At 44.1% G+C, this 15205-nt stretch overlaps 1 protein-coding gene across 2 annotated transcripts in view; it reads right to left on the bottom strand.

Moving 5' to 3' along the window:
* Window positions 1–862: 862 nt before the first annotated feature.
* The window catches only part of fbxl7 (F-box and leucine-rich repeat protein 7), an 82993-nt gene continuing 68650 nt past the window's right edge, over window positions 863–15205 (bottom strand). For both annotated transcript variants that reach the window (XM_042307835.1, XM_042307834.1), the window contains exons 3-4: window positions 4924–5559; window positions 863–2603 (exon numbers count right to left, since the gene is read on the bottom strand). In XM_042307835.1, the coding sequence (XP_042163769.1) occupies window positions 1867–2603; window positions 4924–5559 (1373 nt within the window). In that variant the 3' untranslated portion in view covers window positions 863–1866. The remainder of the gene's footprint in view (window positions 2604–4923; window positions 5560–15205) is intronic.

The following is a 15205-nucleotide window of genomic DNA, read 5'->3' on the forward strand; positions in this document are numbered from 1 at the left end:
CTATATGATCTGTAGAGCAGCCAGGGGGAATAATAATAACTCTATGATCTAGCCAGGGGGAATAATAATAACTCTATGATCTGTAGAGCAGCCAGGGTATAATAATAACTCTATGATCTGTAGAGCAGCCAGGGGGAATAATAACGATATGATCTGTAGAGCAGCCAGGGAGCATAATAATAACTCTATGATCTGTAGAGCAGCCAGGGGGAATAATAACAATAACTATATGATCTGTAGAGCAGCCAGGGGGAATAATAATAACTATATGATCTGTAGAGCAGCCAGGGGGAATAATAATAACTATATGATCTGTAGAGCAGCCAGGGGGAATAATAATAACGATATGATCTGTAGAGCAGCCAGGGGGAATAATAATAACGATATGATCTGTAGAGCAGTCAGGGGGAATAAACACACCTATGAATGGAAGTCACCGTTCCAGACAGAGTTGCATGGCGAGCTCCTTAGTGTCTCATTAGTTTGTAATCACAAGCAATGTTTTGCATGGACCATTTCCTGAAATGTTTAAAGAAAAAAAAAGATATGTTATTTGTGTAAAAACCCAATATGGATGTGATCAGCACAGACAAATCAGGAAATCAATTATTAGACACATAACAGTAATTCATTCTGCAATGAAAATACAAAATAAAACATATTATGAAAGATGACCAACCTTGACTAAGGTGCGAGTTCGACCCTTGTTTACATAGAAGAAATCTTACTCCTCAATGTCTGAGGAAAAATCATTCATTCCTGATAATTGCACATATTCATTTTAACATTAAGTAGCATCTCTGTTTGATTGCGTACTAGTTCTATAATAAGAATTTGAGACATACATGACTCAGAGGCCATCCTCATTTAGGACATTATTTTATTCCACTATTATGTCAATAAAAAATAGAGAAGTGAACACACTTGTTCTAGTGATTGTCTGAGCATAGTTAGTGTACACAATTCTTTAACAAAATGGAACTGGACATTGAATTCCAAAAAAAACACACTTCACTAACCACGGACATGATGGTATGATTGTCTAGCATTTAAAAACTGCAGAAGAATGACATGTAAACAATGAATAAGAGCAGATTTTAGGCTCTAGTTGAAAAGCCAACATAAAAATGAAAAAAAAAATCAATCTAAAGGTTTAAAAAGGTTATACAGAACGTTTGCCTCTGGGGGTGCCCTTGAGCCAAATGGGGTCCCCTTAAATGTACAGAAATATTGCTCATCGATCACCTGATTGGACAGGAAAGGTGCACGCCTCTCCACGGCACGAGTAGAGCCATATTGTTAATTAAAACTAAGGGTTTTATGTGGTTTCATGAGTTAAGAAATGGACTAACGTTCTATCGTATGAACTGTACAGCCTCTTTAAGCAATGTGGAATGACTGGGAGTTACTGGACCCAGCACTGCCAACTGAAAAGGAGACCTCTTCAGTGGAATGTCACACGTGAACCTTTGACACAAATAAGATAATCATTACTCATAATTAAATTGCATTCCATTTCAAATTCTTGGCCTGACAAAGATACTGAGAAAGCACTAGGAGTTGAGTTTTTTCATGCTATTATAGTTGTTCCTTTCAAATGAATATACACTGATGTTTTATTACATACAGCAGTCATCTGCTTAAAAACGGATCCCTTTTAGAATTAAAATATGTTCTGAAAAACATACATTTTTTTGAAAGTTGAGAAACAGCTTGGAGTGAGGGAATAGGGAGGGGGAAAAAATAACTTAAAAACAGTCTTATGAGTGCTATAATAACAACTATGGTAGATTGTCATGTGCACATTACATTACGTGTAGGTGTGGGATACAGGCTTCAGTTTGTAGCCCATTCCCCCCGTCCCCCTCAGAAAAAGGCTGGGTTTGTGTGCTCGATGACGCAGCGCTTGCAGTGGCGCTTCACGAATCGCAGTGCGTCCAGTGGCGCGTCGCAGTCCTGCACGTTGAGCAGCTGCAGGTCGAAGCAGTTGGCCGCCACCACTTGCAGCCCGCGGCCCGTGATGCTCTCGCACGACTTGAGGCTCAGCCGCTTCAGATTGAAGCAGTTGAGCGCCAGCAGTTCCAGGCCTGCATCCGACACCAGCGGACACTTTCCGATGTCCAGCGACTTCAGCTTGGGGCAACTCTTGGCCAGGTACTCCAGGCCGTGGTCCGTGAGGCCCTCGCAGCCCCGCGCGTTCAGGTATCGCAGCCGTGAGCAATACTTAGCGACATACCGAACCCCGACGTCAGTGATCTTTCCACAATGCGCCACGCTCAAGTAGCGCAACCGGCCTTCGAGCTTGGCGATCTCGCGCAGGCCGAAGTCGCTGACATAGCGGCAGTCGCTGACGCTGAGCTCGCGCACGGCGGGGCAGTAGATGACCAGGTAGCGAAGGCCCTCATCGGTGAGGCGCATGCAGCGCCGCAGGTATAGGTGGGTAAGCTGGGTGCAGTGGGCGGCGATGGTGTGCAGGCCTTCGTCCTCCAGGGCCAAGCAGTCAGTCATGTCCAGGTAGCGGATGGAGATCTGCTGGCCATGCATTGGCGATAGTTTAAGGGAGACCTCCCGCGTCAGACTGATGCAGGTCACCTTGCAGCAGCCTTGAGAGAGAAGAGAGAGAGAGAGAGAGAGAGAGAATGTAGTATTTAGGTATATTCAGGATTTAGAGAGCATATCAAAACTACCAACAACAAACAAAACAAAAGTGAAATACAGTCGACCACAGAACCCTTTTTTTTAAAACAGTCCCAACATTCAGAGCATAGCTACTTTCTTAAGGCCCACTAATTACATTTTATGGAATTCCATGTCCTGACCATTCTACTCCTGTTTGTTTTAATTCCCAGAGCGATATTAAAACCAGAAGTCATGAGCATTGAGATCTGCTACTGATCTACAAATGGAAAGCACGGCGCTCCATCTTAGGGGGGGTTAAAACACAATGGATAGTAGGGGACACGTCTGGGTTTTCTGGTTCCACACTTTTGCAAAAATTTTCCACGAAAACATGCCGGATGTTTAAAATTGTGACTGGCCACAGCCTTTCTTCTTTCACCAGGCCATCCCTTCCTGAGAAGCATGATGTTGAGTTGAGCACCTTTTTATAAGGCTTCTCTTTCCTTCTCCTATAACCTCTCTCCTCTCTGGGGCGGCAGGGTAGCCTAGTGGTTAGAGCGTTGGACTAGTAACCGGAAGGTTGCAAGTTCAAACCCCCAAGCTGACAATGTACAAATCTGTTGTTCTGCACCTGAACAGGCAGTTAACCCGCTGTTCCTAGGCCGTCATTGAAAATAAAAATTTGTTCTTAACTGACTTGCATTGTTAAATAAAGGTTAAAAAATAAAAAATAAAATTGTGCAGACCGAAACGTGGGATGCCCAGTTGAGAGGAAAAGGAAGCAAGGTACGACAGCTCTGAGATGGCAAGAAGAACGATGTTTGAACATTCGGGACATTCTTGCCTTTCGGGGAGTGTATGAAAGCTATGAAGTGGATGGAATGGTTTTGCATCTAGGGGAAACATCTGAGATGTGTTACTCCACTTTGTTTCTGAACATTTTTCTTCCATTTGAGGCCTAATGAACAGAACCCAGAGGGAACTCCAGCAGACCTATGACACGCACCGGGATGGTAACAATCTACCCCGGCAGGAAGAAGGGCACAGGAAGTGGGAAATAAAACACCAGGAAAGAGACTGAAGTCGCATTCCATTCAGTATGCAGTGAGAGTGTAGAGAGAGAAATACTGTGGCAAACAACACTGGGCTCTGGACAGTTTGTACCACAGAGAACATAGGAAGTTTGTTGGGTTGTCTCAGCAGGGTCAAATACATACTGGTATACATGTAACATTTGTGGTGCACTTATCTTGAGATTTTGCACTTTTAGGAGTATTCCATTGGTTCGTTCCATTGTGCCAGGAAAACTAGTGATTGAAAGTATTAAATAATGACATTCGACACACAGTATTTATTTCCCCTAGGTCTGCAAAGCTGGGCTGACTTGGACATGGTGTTAACTCAAAGAGGCCCCTTTTTTCACAGTGCTAGTCAAATTAGGGTTGTGTTATAAGCCTACATGCATTTTGACTAATCTTTCATAGATTAGTCATTTGACTCATGTCAGGTTTTCTGCATGGGAAATAACACTAACATCTGAACGCATTATTCAAAGAGTAGGTCTTTGAAGAGATGAGAGAAGAACATTCCAGAACATTGTGATCCTGTAAGTCCGACATGTTGTAAAGTAAACAGAGATAACACTGTGGGGGGGGTTGTTCCTGGGAGTGGGAGGGACAGTCAGAAGTAGTATTCATTACTGCCGGCCCCTGGTTCCTGAAGAACAGGAGAGCTAGGTCATAGGTCATACTTTAGGAATGTACCACCTTACTTACACAAGGTTGCTCTGGTTTGTCTTCTTTAAAATAACAACTCACAAGTTGTTTCAATGTATCCCTTCCGTACCCGAGAAATTAGTGCATAGAGGTGGCCTTGCTGTATGGGAGACTACCTCTCCAAGAGGAGAGTTGGCACCTTAGATACATTAGACACCATAATGATTTCTGTATGGGAGACTATCTTTCCAAGAGGAGAGTTGGCACCTTAGATACATTAGACACCATAATGATTTCTGTATGGGAGACTACCTCTCCAAGAGGAGAGTTGGCACCTTAGATACATTAGACACCATAATATCTCTGAGCAGCAGTTTTTTTATTTTATTTAAGGCAGGAGGAGGCTAAGTGTACTTTTCTTTCTTTCACACACAGCTTTTTCTTTGTGGCACTGATTCTGCTGACTGTGGGTATTGGTCTACTTGTGATAACTGTGATATGTGGTGAGGGTTTTTTCCCTACTGAACCTAGTGAATACACTTGACATTAAGTCTGCTAAATGATTCAAATGTTCAATGTAGATGTTTACCTGAAACGTCTAGATGCTCCAGGTTGGGGCAGCGCGACACCACCTCGAACACGGCGTCATTGGACACGTTATAGCAGCCCGCCACCTCCAGGCGGCGCAGCTCGGGGCAGCACTGGGCAACCGTGAGCAGACCGCGGTCCGTCAACCTCCGGCACCCACTCGCCACAAGGGTCTCCAGCATCAGGCACACGTTGGGCGTGTCCTGGCAGAGGCGCCGCGTCAGTACCCGCAACGCCCGATCGACGTGCAGCACGTCCCCCGTCAGCCGGATGCTCCGCCACAGCCGGGGATCCCACGCCAGGTTGTACCAGCGGCGGCAGACGCGGGCGCAACGGCACAGCTGGTTGGTGGGCAGGCGGGCAAAGACGTCCAGGAATATCTGGTCCGGCAAGAGGTCGATGGGCACCGATGCCCCCTGGTGGTGTTCCCGGGTGGCGCGGCGGCGCGAGTGGGTGGCGGAGAAGAAAGGGGGAGGGGAGGTGGCGTGCACCATGGCAACCGTCTCAGAGGAGGAGGTGGAGGAGGAGCTGTTGAAGGGGGCTGACAGGGGGAGGAGAGGAGAGAGAGGGTGGAGGTGAGGAGGAAGGATGAGAGCAGGGCTGGGGGTGCTCAATGTCCGCATGCTCAGGTCCGAATCTGGGTGGGAGCGAAGGAGAGAAAGAAAGAGAGAGAGAGAGAGAGAGTGGGTTAATTGTTGCCTCTGTGTGTGTGAAGCAACATACTGTCAGATGACCAATAGGAATGACTCTCTTTGTTCTCTGTGGCATCAAATTCTTCAGTGCTCACCCTGAGATGACCTCGACAGCAGGGCTGACTTTAGTAAGAAAAAACATACTGCAACCATCAAATAAACTAAATCACCCATAATGCATAATCACTGATTACATCAGGGATGGCTGCTGTATCCATTGTACCCAGATAACCACTGTAGACCATGTGAACCATGAATCAAAATGAATTATTTCCTACGAACCATGAATCAAAATGAATTATTTCCTACAAACCATGAATCAAAATGAATTATTTCCTATGAGCCATGAATCAAAATGAATTATTTGCTACAAACCATGAATCAAAATGAATTATTTCCTCAAACCATGAATCAAAATGAATTATATCCTACAAACCATGAATCAAAATGTATTATTTCCTACGAACCATGAATCAAAATTAATTATATTCTACAAACCATGAATCAAAATGAATTATTTCCTACGAACCATGAATCAAAATGAATTATTTCCTACAAACCATGAATCAAAATGAATTATTTCCTACAAACCATGAATCAAAATGAATTATATCCTACAAACCATGAATCAAAATGAATTATATCCTACAAACCATGAATCAAAATTAATTATTTCCTACGAACCATGAATCAAAATTAATTATATTCTACAAACCATGAATCAAAATGAATTATTTCCTACGAACCATGAATCAAAATGAATTATTTCCTACAAACCATGAATCAAAATGAATTATTTTCTGCATTTTTAAACCATGTTTGGGTAATTTGCACTACAGCAAATTAGGTATGAAAACAGACAGGTCCCGTCTATTATGGCCGTGGCCCTGAACTCTGCAGCGTTCCTTCAACAGTCATGTCTATCTCTGTTACAAGACATCCTTGAAAGTACTTTTCCCCCAATGATCACTTACATAACTCTAATGACTTCAATGATGAGTTATGTCTAATTTGGTTAGGTATACATTGTTTAACTTCTTGGATATAGGGGGCGCTCTTTTAATTTATGGATGAAAAAACGTTCCCATTTTAAACAAGATATTTTGTCACGAAAAGATGCTCGACTATGCATATAATTGACAGCTTTGGAAAGAAAACACGCTGACGTTTCCAAAACTGCAAAGATATTATCTGTGAGTGCCACAGAACTGATGCTACAGGCGAAACCAAGATGAAACTTCAAACAGGAAATGAGCAGAATTTTTGAGGCTCTGTTTTCCATTGTCTCCTTATCTGGCTGTGAATGTGCCCTGAACGAGCCTACGCTTTCTGCCGTTTGCCCAAGGTGTCTGCAGCATTGTGACGTATTTGTAGGCATATCATTGGAAGATTGGCCATAAGAGACTACATTTACCAGGTGTCCGCCCGGTGTCCTTTGTCTAAATTGGTGCGTAATCTTCAGCTGCAGGCATTTTCCCATGGGATTCAGAGGAGAAAGCACACTTCCACGAACGATATATCATCGAAGAGATATGTGAAAAACACCTTGAGGATTGATTCTAAACAACGTTTGCCATGTTTCAGTCGATATTATGGAGTTAATTTGGAAAAAAGTTTGGCGTTTTGATGACTGAATTTTCGTTTTTTTTGGTAGCCAAACGTGATGTACAAAACGGAGCGATTTCTCCTACACAAAGAATATTTTTGGACAAACTGAACATTTGCTATCTAACTGAGAGTCTCCTCATTGAAAACATCCGAAGTTCTTCAAAGGTAAATGATTTTATTTGAATGCTTTTCTTGTTTTTGTGAAAATGTTGCCCACTCAATGCTAACGCTAAATGCTACGCTAGCTATCAATACTGTTACACAAATGCTTGTTTTGCTATAGTTGAAAAGCATATTTTGAAAATCTGAGATGACAGTGTTGTTAACAAAAGGCTAAGCTTGAGAGCTAGCATATTTATTTCATTTCATTTGCGATTTTCATGAATAGTTAACATTGTGTTATGCTAATGAGCTGCGGGATAATTACACTCCTGGATACAGGTTTTTTTCGTAGCTAAACGTGATGAACAAAATGGAGCGATTTGTCCTAAACAAATAATCTTTTTGGAAAAACTGAACATTTGCTATCTAACTGAGTCTCCTCATTGAAAACATCTGAAGTTCTTCAAAGGTAAATTATTTTATTTGAATGCTTTTCTTGTTTTTGTGAAAATGTTGCATGCTGAATGCTACGCTAAATGCTACGCTAGCTATCAATAATCTTACACAAATGCTTGTTTTGCTATGGTTGAAAAGCATATTTTGAAAATCTGAGATGACAGTGTTGTTAACAAAAGGCTAAGCTTGAGAGCTAGCATATTTATTTCATTTCATTTGCGATTTTCATGTTGCGTTATGGTAATGAGCTTGAGGCTGTATTCACGATCCCGGATCCGGGATGGCTAGAATCAAGAGCTGAAATGGTCATGCCAAAGATGTCTATAAATCAGAATTTTCTGTCTGTCTGTCTGATTGAGGTACTATAATTAGTCTGTCTGAATATCTGTCTGTCAGATACTAAACCACAGGACTGCTTTGCTAGCACAGACTGGAATATGTTCCGTGATTCTTCCAAATGGCATTGAGGAGTACACCACCTCAGTCACTGGCTTTATCAATAAGTGCATCGAGGATGTCGTCCCCACAGTGACTGTACATACATACCCCAACCAGAAGCCATGGATTACAGGCAACATTCGCACTGAGCTAAAGGGTAGAGCTGCCGCTTTCGAGGAGTGGGACTTTAACCCGGAAGCTTATAAGAAATCCCGCTATGCCCTCCAACAAACCAACAAACAAGCAAAGCATCAATACAGGACTAAGATCGAATCGTACTACACCGGCTCCGACGCTCATCGGATGTGGCAGGGCTTGAAAACTATTACAGACTACAAAGGGAAGCACAGCTGCGAGCTGGCCAGTGACACGAGTCTACCAGACGAGCTAAATAACATTGATGCTCGCTTTGAGGCAAGTAACACTGAAACATGCATGAGAGCACCAGCTGTTCTGGAAGACTGTGATCATGGTCTCCGCAGCCGATGTGAGTAAGACTTTCAAACAGCTCAACATTCACAATGCTGCAGGGTCAGACGGATTACCAGGACGTGTATTCCGAGCATGCGCTGACCAACTGGCAAGTGTCTTCACTGACATTTTCAACCTCTCCCTGTCTGAGTCTGTAATACCAACATGTTTCAAGCAGACCACCATATTCCCTGTGCCCAAGAACACTAAGTTAACCTGCCTAAATGACTACTGACCCATAGCACTAGCGTCTGTAGCCATGAACTGCTTTGTAAGGCTGGTCATGGCTCACATCAACACCATTATCCTAGAAACCCTAGACCCACTCCAATTTGCATACCATACCAACAGATCCACAGATGATGCAATCTCAATCGCACTCCACACTGCCCTTTCCCACCTGGACAAAAGGAACACCTATGTGAGAATGCTGTTCATTGACTACAGCTCAGCGTTGAACACCATAGTGCCCTCAAAGCTCATCCATAAGATAAGGACCCTGGGACTAAACACCTCCCTCTGCAACTGGATCCTGGACATCCTGACAGGCCGCCCCCAGGTGGTAAGGGTAGGTAACAACACATCCGCCACGGTGATCCTCAACACTGGGGCCCCTCAGGGGTGCGTGCTCAGTCCCCTCCTGTACTCCCTGTTCACTCGTGACTACACGGCCGTGCACAACTCCAACACCATCATTAAGTTTGCTGATGACACAACAGTGGTAGGCCTGATCACCAACAATGATGAGACAGCCTATAGGGAAGAGGTCAGAGACCTGACCGCGTGGTGCCAGGACAATAACCTCTCCCTCAACGTGATCAAGACAAAGGAGATGATTGTGGACTACAAGACAATTAGGACCAAGCACGCCCCCATTCTCATCAACGGGGCTGTAGTGGAGCAGGTTGAGAGCTTCAAGTTCCTTGTCGTCCACATCACCAACAAACTAACATGGTCCAAGCATACCAAGACAGTCGTGAAGAGGGCACGACAAAACATATTCCCCATCAGGAGACTGAAAAGATTTGGCATGGGTCCTTAGATCCTCAAAAGGTTTTACAGCTGCACAGAGCATCCTGACGGGTTGCATTACTCCCTGGTATGGCAACTGCTCGGCCTCCGACCACAAGGCACTACAGAGGGTAGTGCGTACGGCCCAGTACATTACCGGGGCCAAGCTTCCTGCCATCCAGGACCTCTATACTAGGCGGTGTCAGAGGAATGCTTTAAAACTGGTCAAAGACTCCAGCTACCCCAGTCATAGACTGTTCACTCTGCTACCGCACGGCAAGCGGTACCGGAGCACCAAGTCTAGGTCCAAGAGGCTCCTAAATAGCTTCTACCCCCAAGCCATAAGACTCCTGAACAGCTAATCAAATGGCTTCCCAGACTATTTGCATTGCCCCCCCCCCGTCTGTCTGCTTGAGGTACTATAATTACATTATGTCCGTCTGTCTGATTGAGGTACTATAATTACTGTCTGTCTGTCGGTCTGATTGAGGTACTATAATTACTGTCTGGCTGTCTGATTGAGGTACTATAATTACTGTCTGTCGGTCTGATTGAGGTACTATAATTACTGTCTGGCTGTCTGATTGAGGTACTATAATTACTGTCTGTGTCTGATTGAGGTACTATAATTACTGTCTCTGTCTGTCTGATTGAGGTACTATAATTACAGTCTGTCTGTCTGAGGTACTATAATTACTGTCTGTCTGTCTGATTGAGGTACTATAATTACTGTCTGTCTGTCTGATTGAGGTACTATAATTACAGTCTGTCTGTCTGTCTGTCTGTCTGATTGAGGTACTATAATTACTGTCTGTCTGTCTGATTGAGGTACTATAATTACTGTCTGTCTGTCTGTCTGTCTGTCTGATTGAGGTACTATAATTACTGTCTGTCTGTCTGTCTGTCTGATTGAGGTACTATAATTACTGTCTGTCTGTCTGTCTGATTGTGGTACTATAATTACTGTCTGTCTGTCTGATTGAGGTACTATAATTACAGTCTGTCTGTCTGTCTGTCTGATTGAGGTACTATAATTTGTCTGTCTGTCTGTCTGTCTGTCTGTCTGATTGAGGTACTATAATTACTGTCTGTCTGTCTGTCTGATTGAGGTACTATAATTACTGTCTGTCTGTCTGATTGAGGTACTATAATTACTGTCTGTCTGTCTGTCTGATTGAGGTACTATAATTACTGTCTGTCTGTCTGATTGAGGTACTATAATTACAGTCCGTCGGTCTGTCTGAGGTACTATAATTACTGTCTGTCTGCCTGTCTGTCTGTCTGAGGTACTATAATTACTGTCTGTCTGTCGGTCTGTCTGATTGAGGTACTATAATTACTGTCTGTCTGTCTGTCTGATTGAGGTACTATAATTACAGTCCGTCGGTCTGTCTGATTGAGGTACTATAATTTCTTCTGTCTGTCTGTCTGTCTGTCTGTCTGTCTGTCTGTCTGTCTGTCTGTCTGTCTGTCTGTCTGTCTGTCTGTCTGTCTGTCTGTCTGTCTGTCTGTCTGTCTGTCTGTCTGATTGAGGTACTATAATTACATTCCGTCGGTCTGTCTTTTCTATCTGTCAGCCAGTATGTCTTTCTAATACATTAACTCAACCAACTTGTGTTTCGAGGGATTTAGCGAAAGCACAAAGTGTTTTCACTCGCATGGTCACATGTTTGGTGGATGTGTTTCTGCAGGTACATGACATTTGACCACTTGCTATTTTTGATATTGGAGTAGGCTATCCTCAAGCCATTCTCAACACACCATGGTGTTCACCAACCATAAACACACCATGGTGTTCACCAGCCTCAAAACAAGTTCAAGGTCCATTTATGTGAATATACTACTATAGCCACAGCAATAAGAACCAAAATCTTCCCTCTTTTTCATTTTGTCTTGGAGATTAGTATTCCAGACCCTTCTGAGGTTTATCCCCACACTCTGATGAAGAACACAGGCACAACGTCTGACAAAATGCCCTTGAAATGTCAAGTTCCCCAGACTGAAACTAACAAAATGGCCTCGAAATGTCAAGTTCTCCAGACTGAAACTAACAAAATGGCCTCAGTAGCAACATGTTTTTTCTTTTCTCCAATTAGACCAACAACTATCTTTTTTGCAATCTTGAATAAAGATTCATTCCACCAAATCCAACACCAGAATCGTTGCATAGATGGAACAAGAATACTCCAATGAACTGGTGTGACCTTCTCCTTGAACCAGGCCAAGCATTCCAAGTGCCGTGTAGCGCTGCGATACAGTCTTTTGTGTTAGTTCAGTAAAATGACCCGAAACAACAACAATGTAACCAACAATTGCATTGTTTCAGTCCTTTCATTTTGATCATGAATAGAGGACGTAGTAGGGGGTGGACTGGACAGGTCATTTAGGTGCAACAGACCAGGAGGAAAGTCTTAATCAAACATTGTGGAGGAAGAAAACAAAGCTTGATCAAACACATAAGCTACTGTACATGTTCTACTTTGACAGAAGAAATATTGTGGCGCACGTCTATTGTTTCGGTCCTATTAAGTATTAGTGAGTTTTTATTTGGTCTCATTTGACGGAAGCACAGCTTATAGTGGCAGCTAAAGACAAGAACGGGACTGGACCTTCTCAAACCCAATTGGTTTGAATACTCCAAAGGTGATTTTGAGAAAAAGGCGTCTCCTTTGAGATATAACCGTATTTAAAAAACAAAAAACAATAACCAGTTTTACTGATCTCAAAAGACCGTCAGTTGAGAATGCAAAGAATGTCATTTTCTCAACCAGCACGGAAGGTGTGGGAGTCCTGCAAACACTCAACTTAATCTAAGGCTAGTCGACCATGTCCCCGTATAGATAGTTTGTAGCTACACTGTGTGATCACTGTGGCCCGTTCACTGTGTGATGACTGTGGCCCTTTAGCTACACTGTGGCCCTTTCACCATTCATCATTATATAATAGTCAAGTTCAGGATCTGGTTAGAGGGTAAGGTAGCATATAGCCTAGATCTGTGCTTGTGAAAAGCCTTCAACGAGCGTCAGACAAGTTGTTGCTTACAGAGCAAAACATATGACACTTGTCAACAAAAAAAAAGGTACTTCTGAGCTCATTAAAAAGTAAGAACGATACATCTGTTGACCAACCGTCTCTTGAAGATTGAGAAATAAAGGACAATATCATGCCTGTCGTGATATATCTACAATATGGCAATTAGAGCACTCAATGAAAATGGAGCAAAGAAATATGGACTCTTTCATCTCACGAGAGCATTAACAGTAATTACTCCAAAATACGAGAAGCAACTGAGATTGCAAGTTTATCTCACATACTGAACCCATTGTTGAAGTCTGGAAAGAATCTTTCCCCCTCTTTGAAAGTCGAAAATGAGATGTCTTGAGCGCGGGGCCAAAGCTACACAATTATTCGGTGGGCTCCTCGAGTCCTGTCGTGTAGGTGAGTTAAGAAGAGGTCAAGCCTGTTGTTGACTTTCAACAAGTTTCCATGGAAGTGTGTGTGGTCAGCATTGGATGGGTGTGTACTCAAAGCATTGGATGGGTGTATACTCAAACATTGGATAGGTGTAAGCTTGGGCTATAGAGGGAGTTTTTCCATTCCTTTCTTCCCGACAGCCGTTTCCTTGAAGGGTTCATCTTTTAATCCACAAAAGGAGATGAAGAAGTGTACATTTAGGGAGAACGGACAGAGAATTGGCACGCAGGACATGTCATTCTTACAGACCTAGGACGTCACACTAACTTTAGACCTACTACAGTGTACATAGAAACTAAAAGACGATTTATTTATTTTTTTACCTTTATTTAACTAGGCAAGTGAGTTAAGAACAAATTCTTATTTTCAATGACGGCGTAGGAACAGTGGGTTAACTGCCTGTTCAGGGGCAGAACAACAGATTTGTACCTTGTCAGCTCGGGGATTTGAACTTGCAACCTTTCGGTTACTAGTCCAATGCTTTAACCACTAGGCTACCCTGCCGCCTCATATTGTTCCCTCTGTTTGGTGCTTCATAATTTCTAAAAGGGTAGGCCTATCCATAACGGGATAGTCCTCGTATGTTTGGCGTTTCCCCCTCTCTTGCTCTCTCTCACTCACTTCATCTCCGTTTCTATATCTCTCTCTCTCCTCTCTATCTCTCTAGTGTCTTTGAACAAAATTCAAAGCTACCCTTCTGACATACCTCCAGCCCTGACAATCATGATCACGTTCCTCGGCAAAAAGAAATTCAGAGGCCTAATAGCCTATTGAGTTTCACTAGAAATGCTTCATATGTTTTGCATAAAGAGAAACAGACAGTGATTTCACAGGTCGTTATTCACACAGGCTTGACCCATTGGTTTCTATGGTAACCTGACTCACCACCACACCTGGGCTAACAGGCTAGTAGGAGACTCACCATGGCACCCTGGCTAACAGGCTAGTAGGAGACTCACCATGGCACCCTGGCTAACAGGCTAGTAGGAGACTCACCATGGCACCCTGGCTAACAGGCTAGTAGGAGACTCACCATGGCACCCTGGCTAACAGGCTAGTAGGAGACTCACCACCACACCTGGGCTAACAGGCTAGTAGGATACTCACCACCACACCTGGGCTAACAGGCTAGTAGGAGACTCACCACCACACCTGGGCTAACAGGCTAGTAGGAAACCCACCACAGCACCAAGGCTAACAGGCTAGTAGGAGACTCACCACCACACCTGGGCTAACAGGCTAGTAGGAGACTCACCATGGCACCCTGGCTAACAGGCTAGTAGGAGACTCACCACCACACCTGGGCTAACAGGCTAGTAGGAAACCCACCACAGCACCAAGGCTAACAGGCTAGTAGGAGACTCACCACCACACCTGGGCTAACAGGCTAGTAGGAGACTCACCACCACACCTGGGCTAACAGGCTAGTAGGAGACTCACCACCACACCTGGGCTAACAGGCTAGTAGGAGACTCACCACCACACCTGGGCTAACAGGCTAGTAGGAGACTCACCACCACACCTGGGCTAACAGGCTAGTAGGAGACTCACCACCACACCTGGGCTAACAGGCTAGTAGGAGACTCACCACCACACCTGGGCTAACAGGCTAGTAGGAGACTCACCATGGCACCCTGGCTAACAGGCTAGTAGGAGATTCACCACAGCACCCTGGCTAACAGGCTAGTAGGAGACTCACCACAGCACCCTGGCTAACAGGCTAGTAGGAAACCCACCACAGCACCAAGGCTAACAGGCTAGTAGGAGACTCACCATGGCACCCTGGCTAACAGGCTAGTAGGAGACTCACCACGGCACCCTGGCTAACAGGCTAGTAGGAGACTCACCACACCACAGCACCAAGGCTAACAGGCTAGTAGGAAACCCACCACAGCACCAAGGCTAACAGGCTAGTAGGAGACTCACCACAGCACCCTGGCTAACAGGCTAGTAGGAGACTCACCACAGCACCAAGGCTAACAGGCTAGTAGGAAACTCACCACAGCACCAATGCTAACAGGCTAGTAGGAA

This window comes from Oncorhynchus tshawytscha, linkage group LG28 (genome assembly GCF_018296145.1).
Source record: "Oncorhynchus tshawytscha isolate Ot180627B linkage group LG28, Otsh_v2.0, whole genome shotgun sequence".
Lineage (NCBI taxonomy): Eukaryota > Metazoa > Chordata > Actinopteri > Salmoniformes > Salmonidae > Oncorhynchus > Oncorhynchus tshawytscha.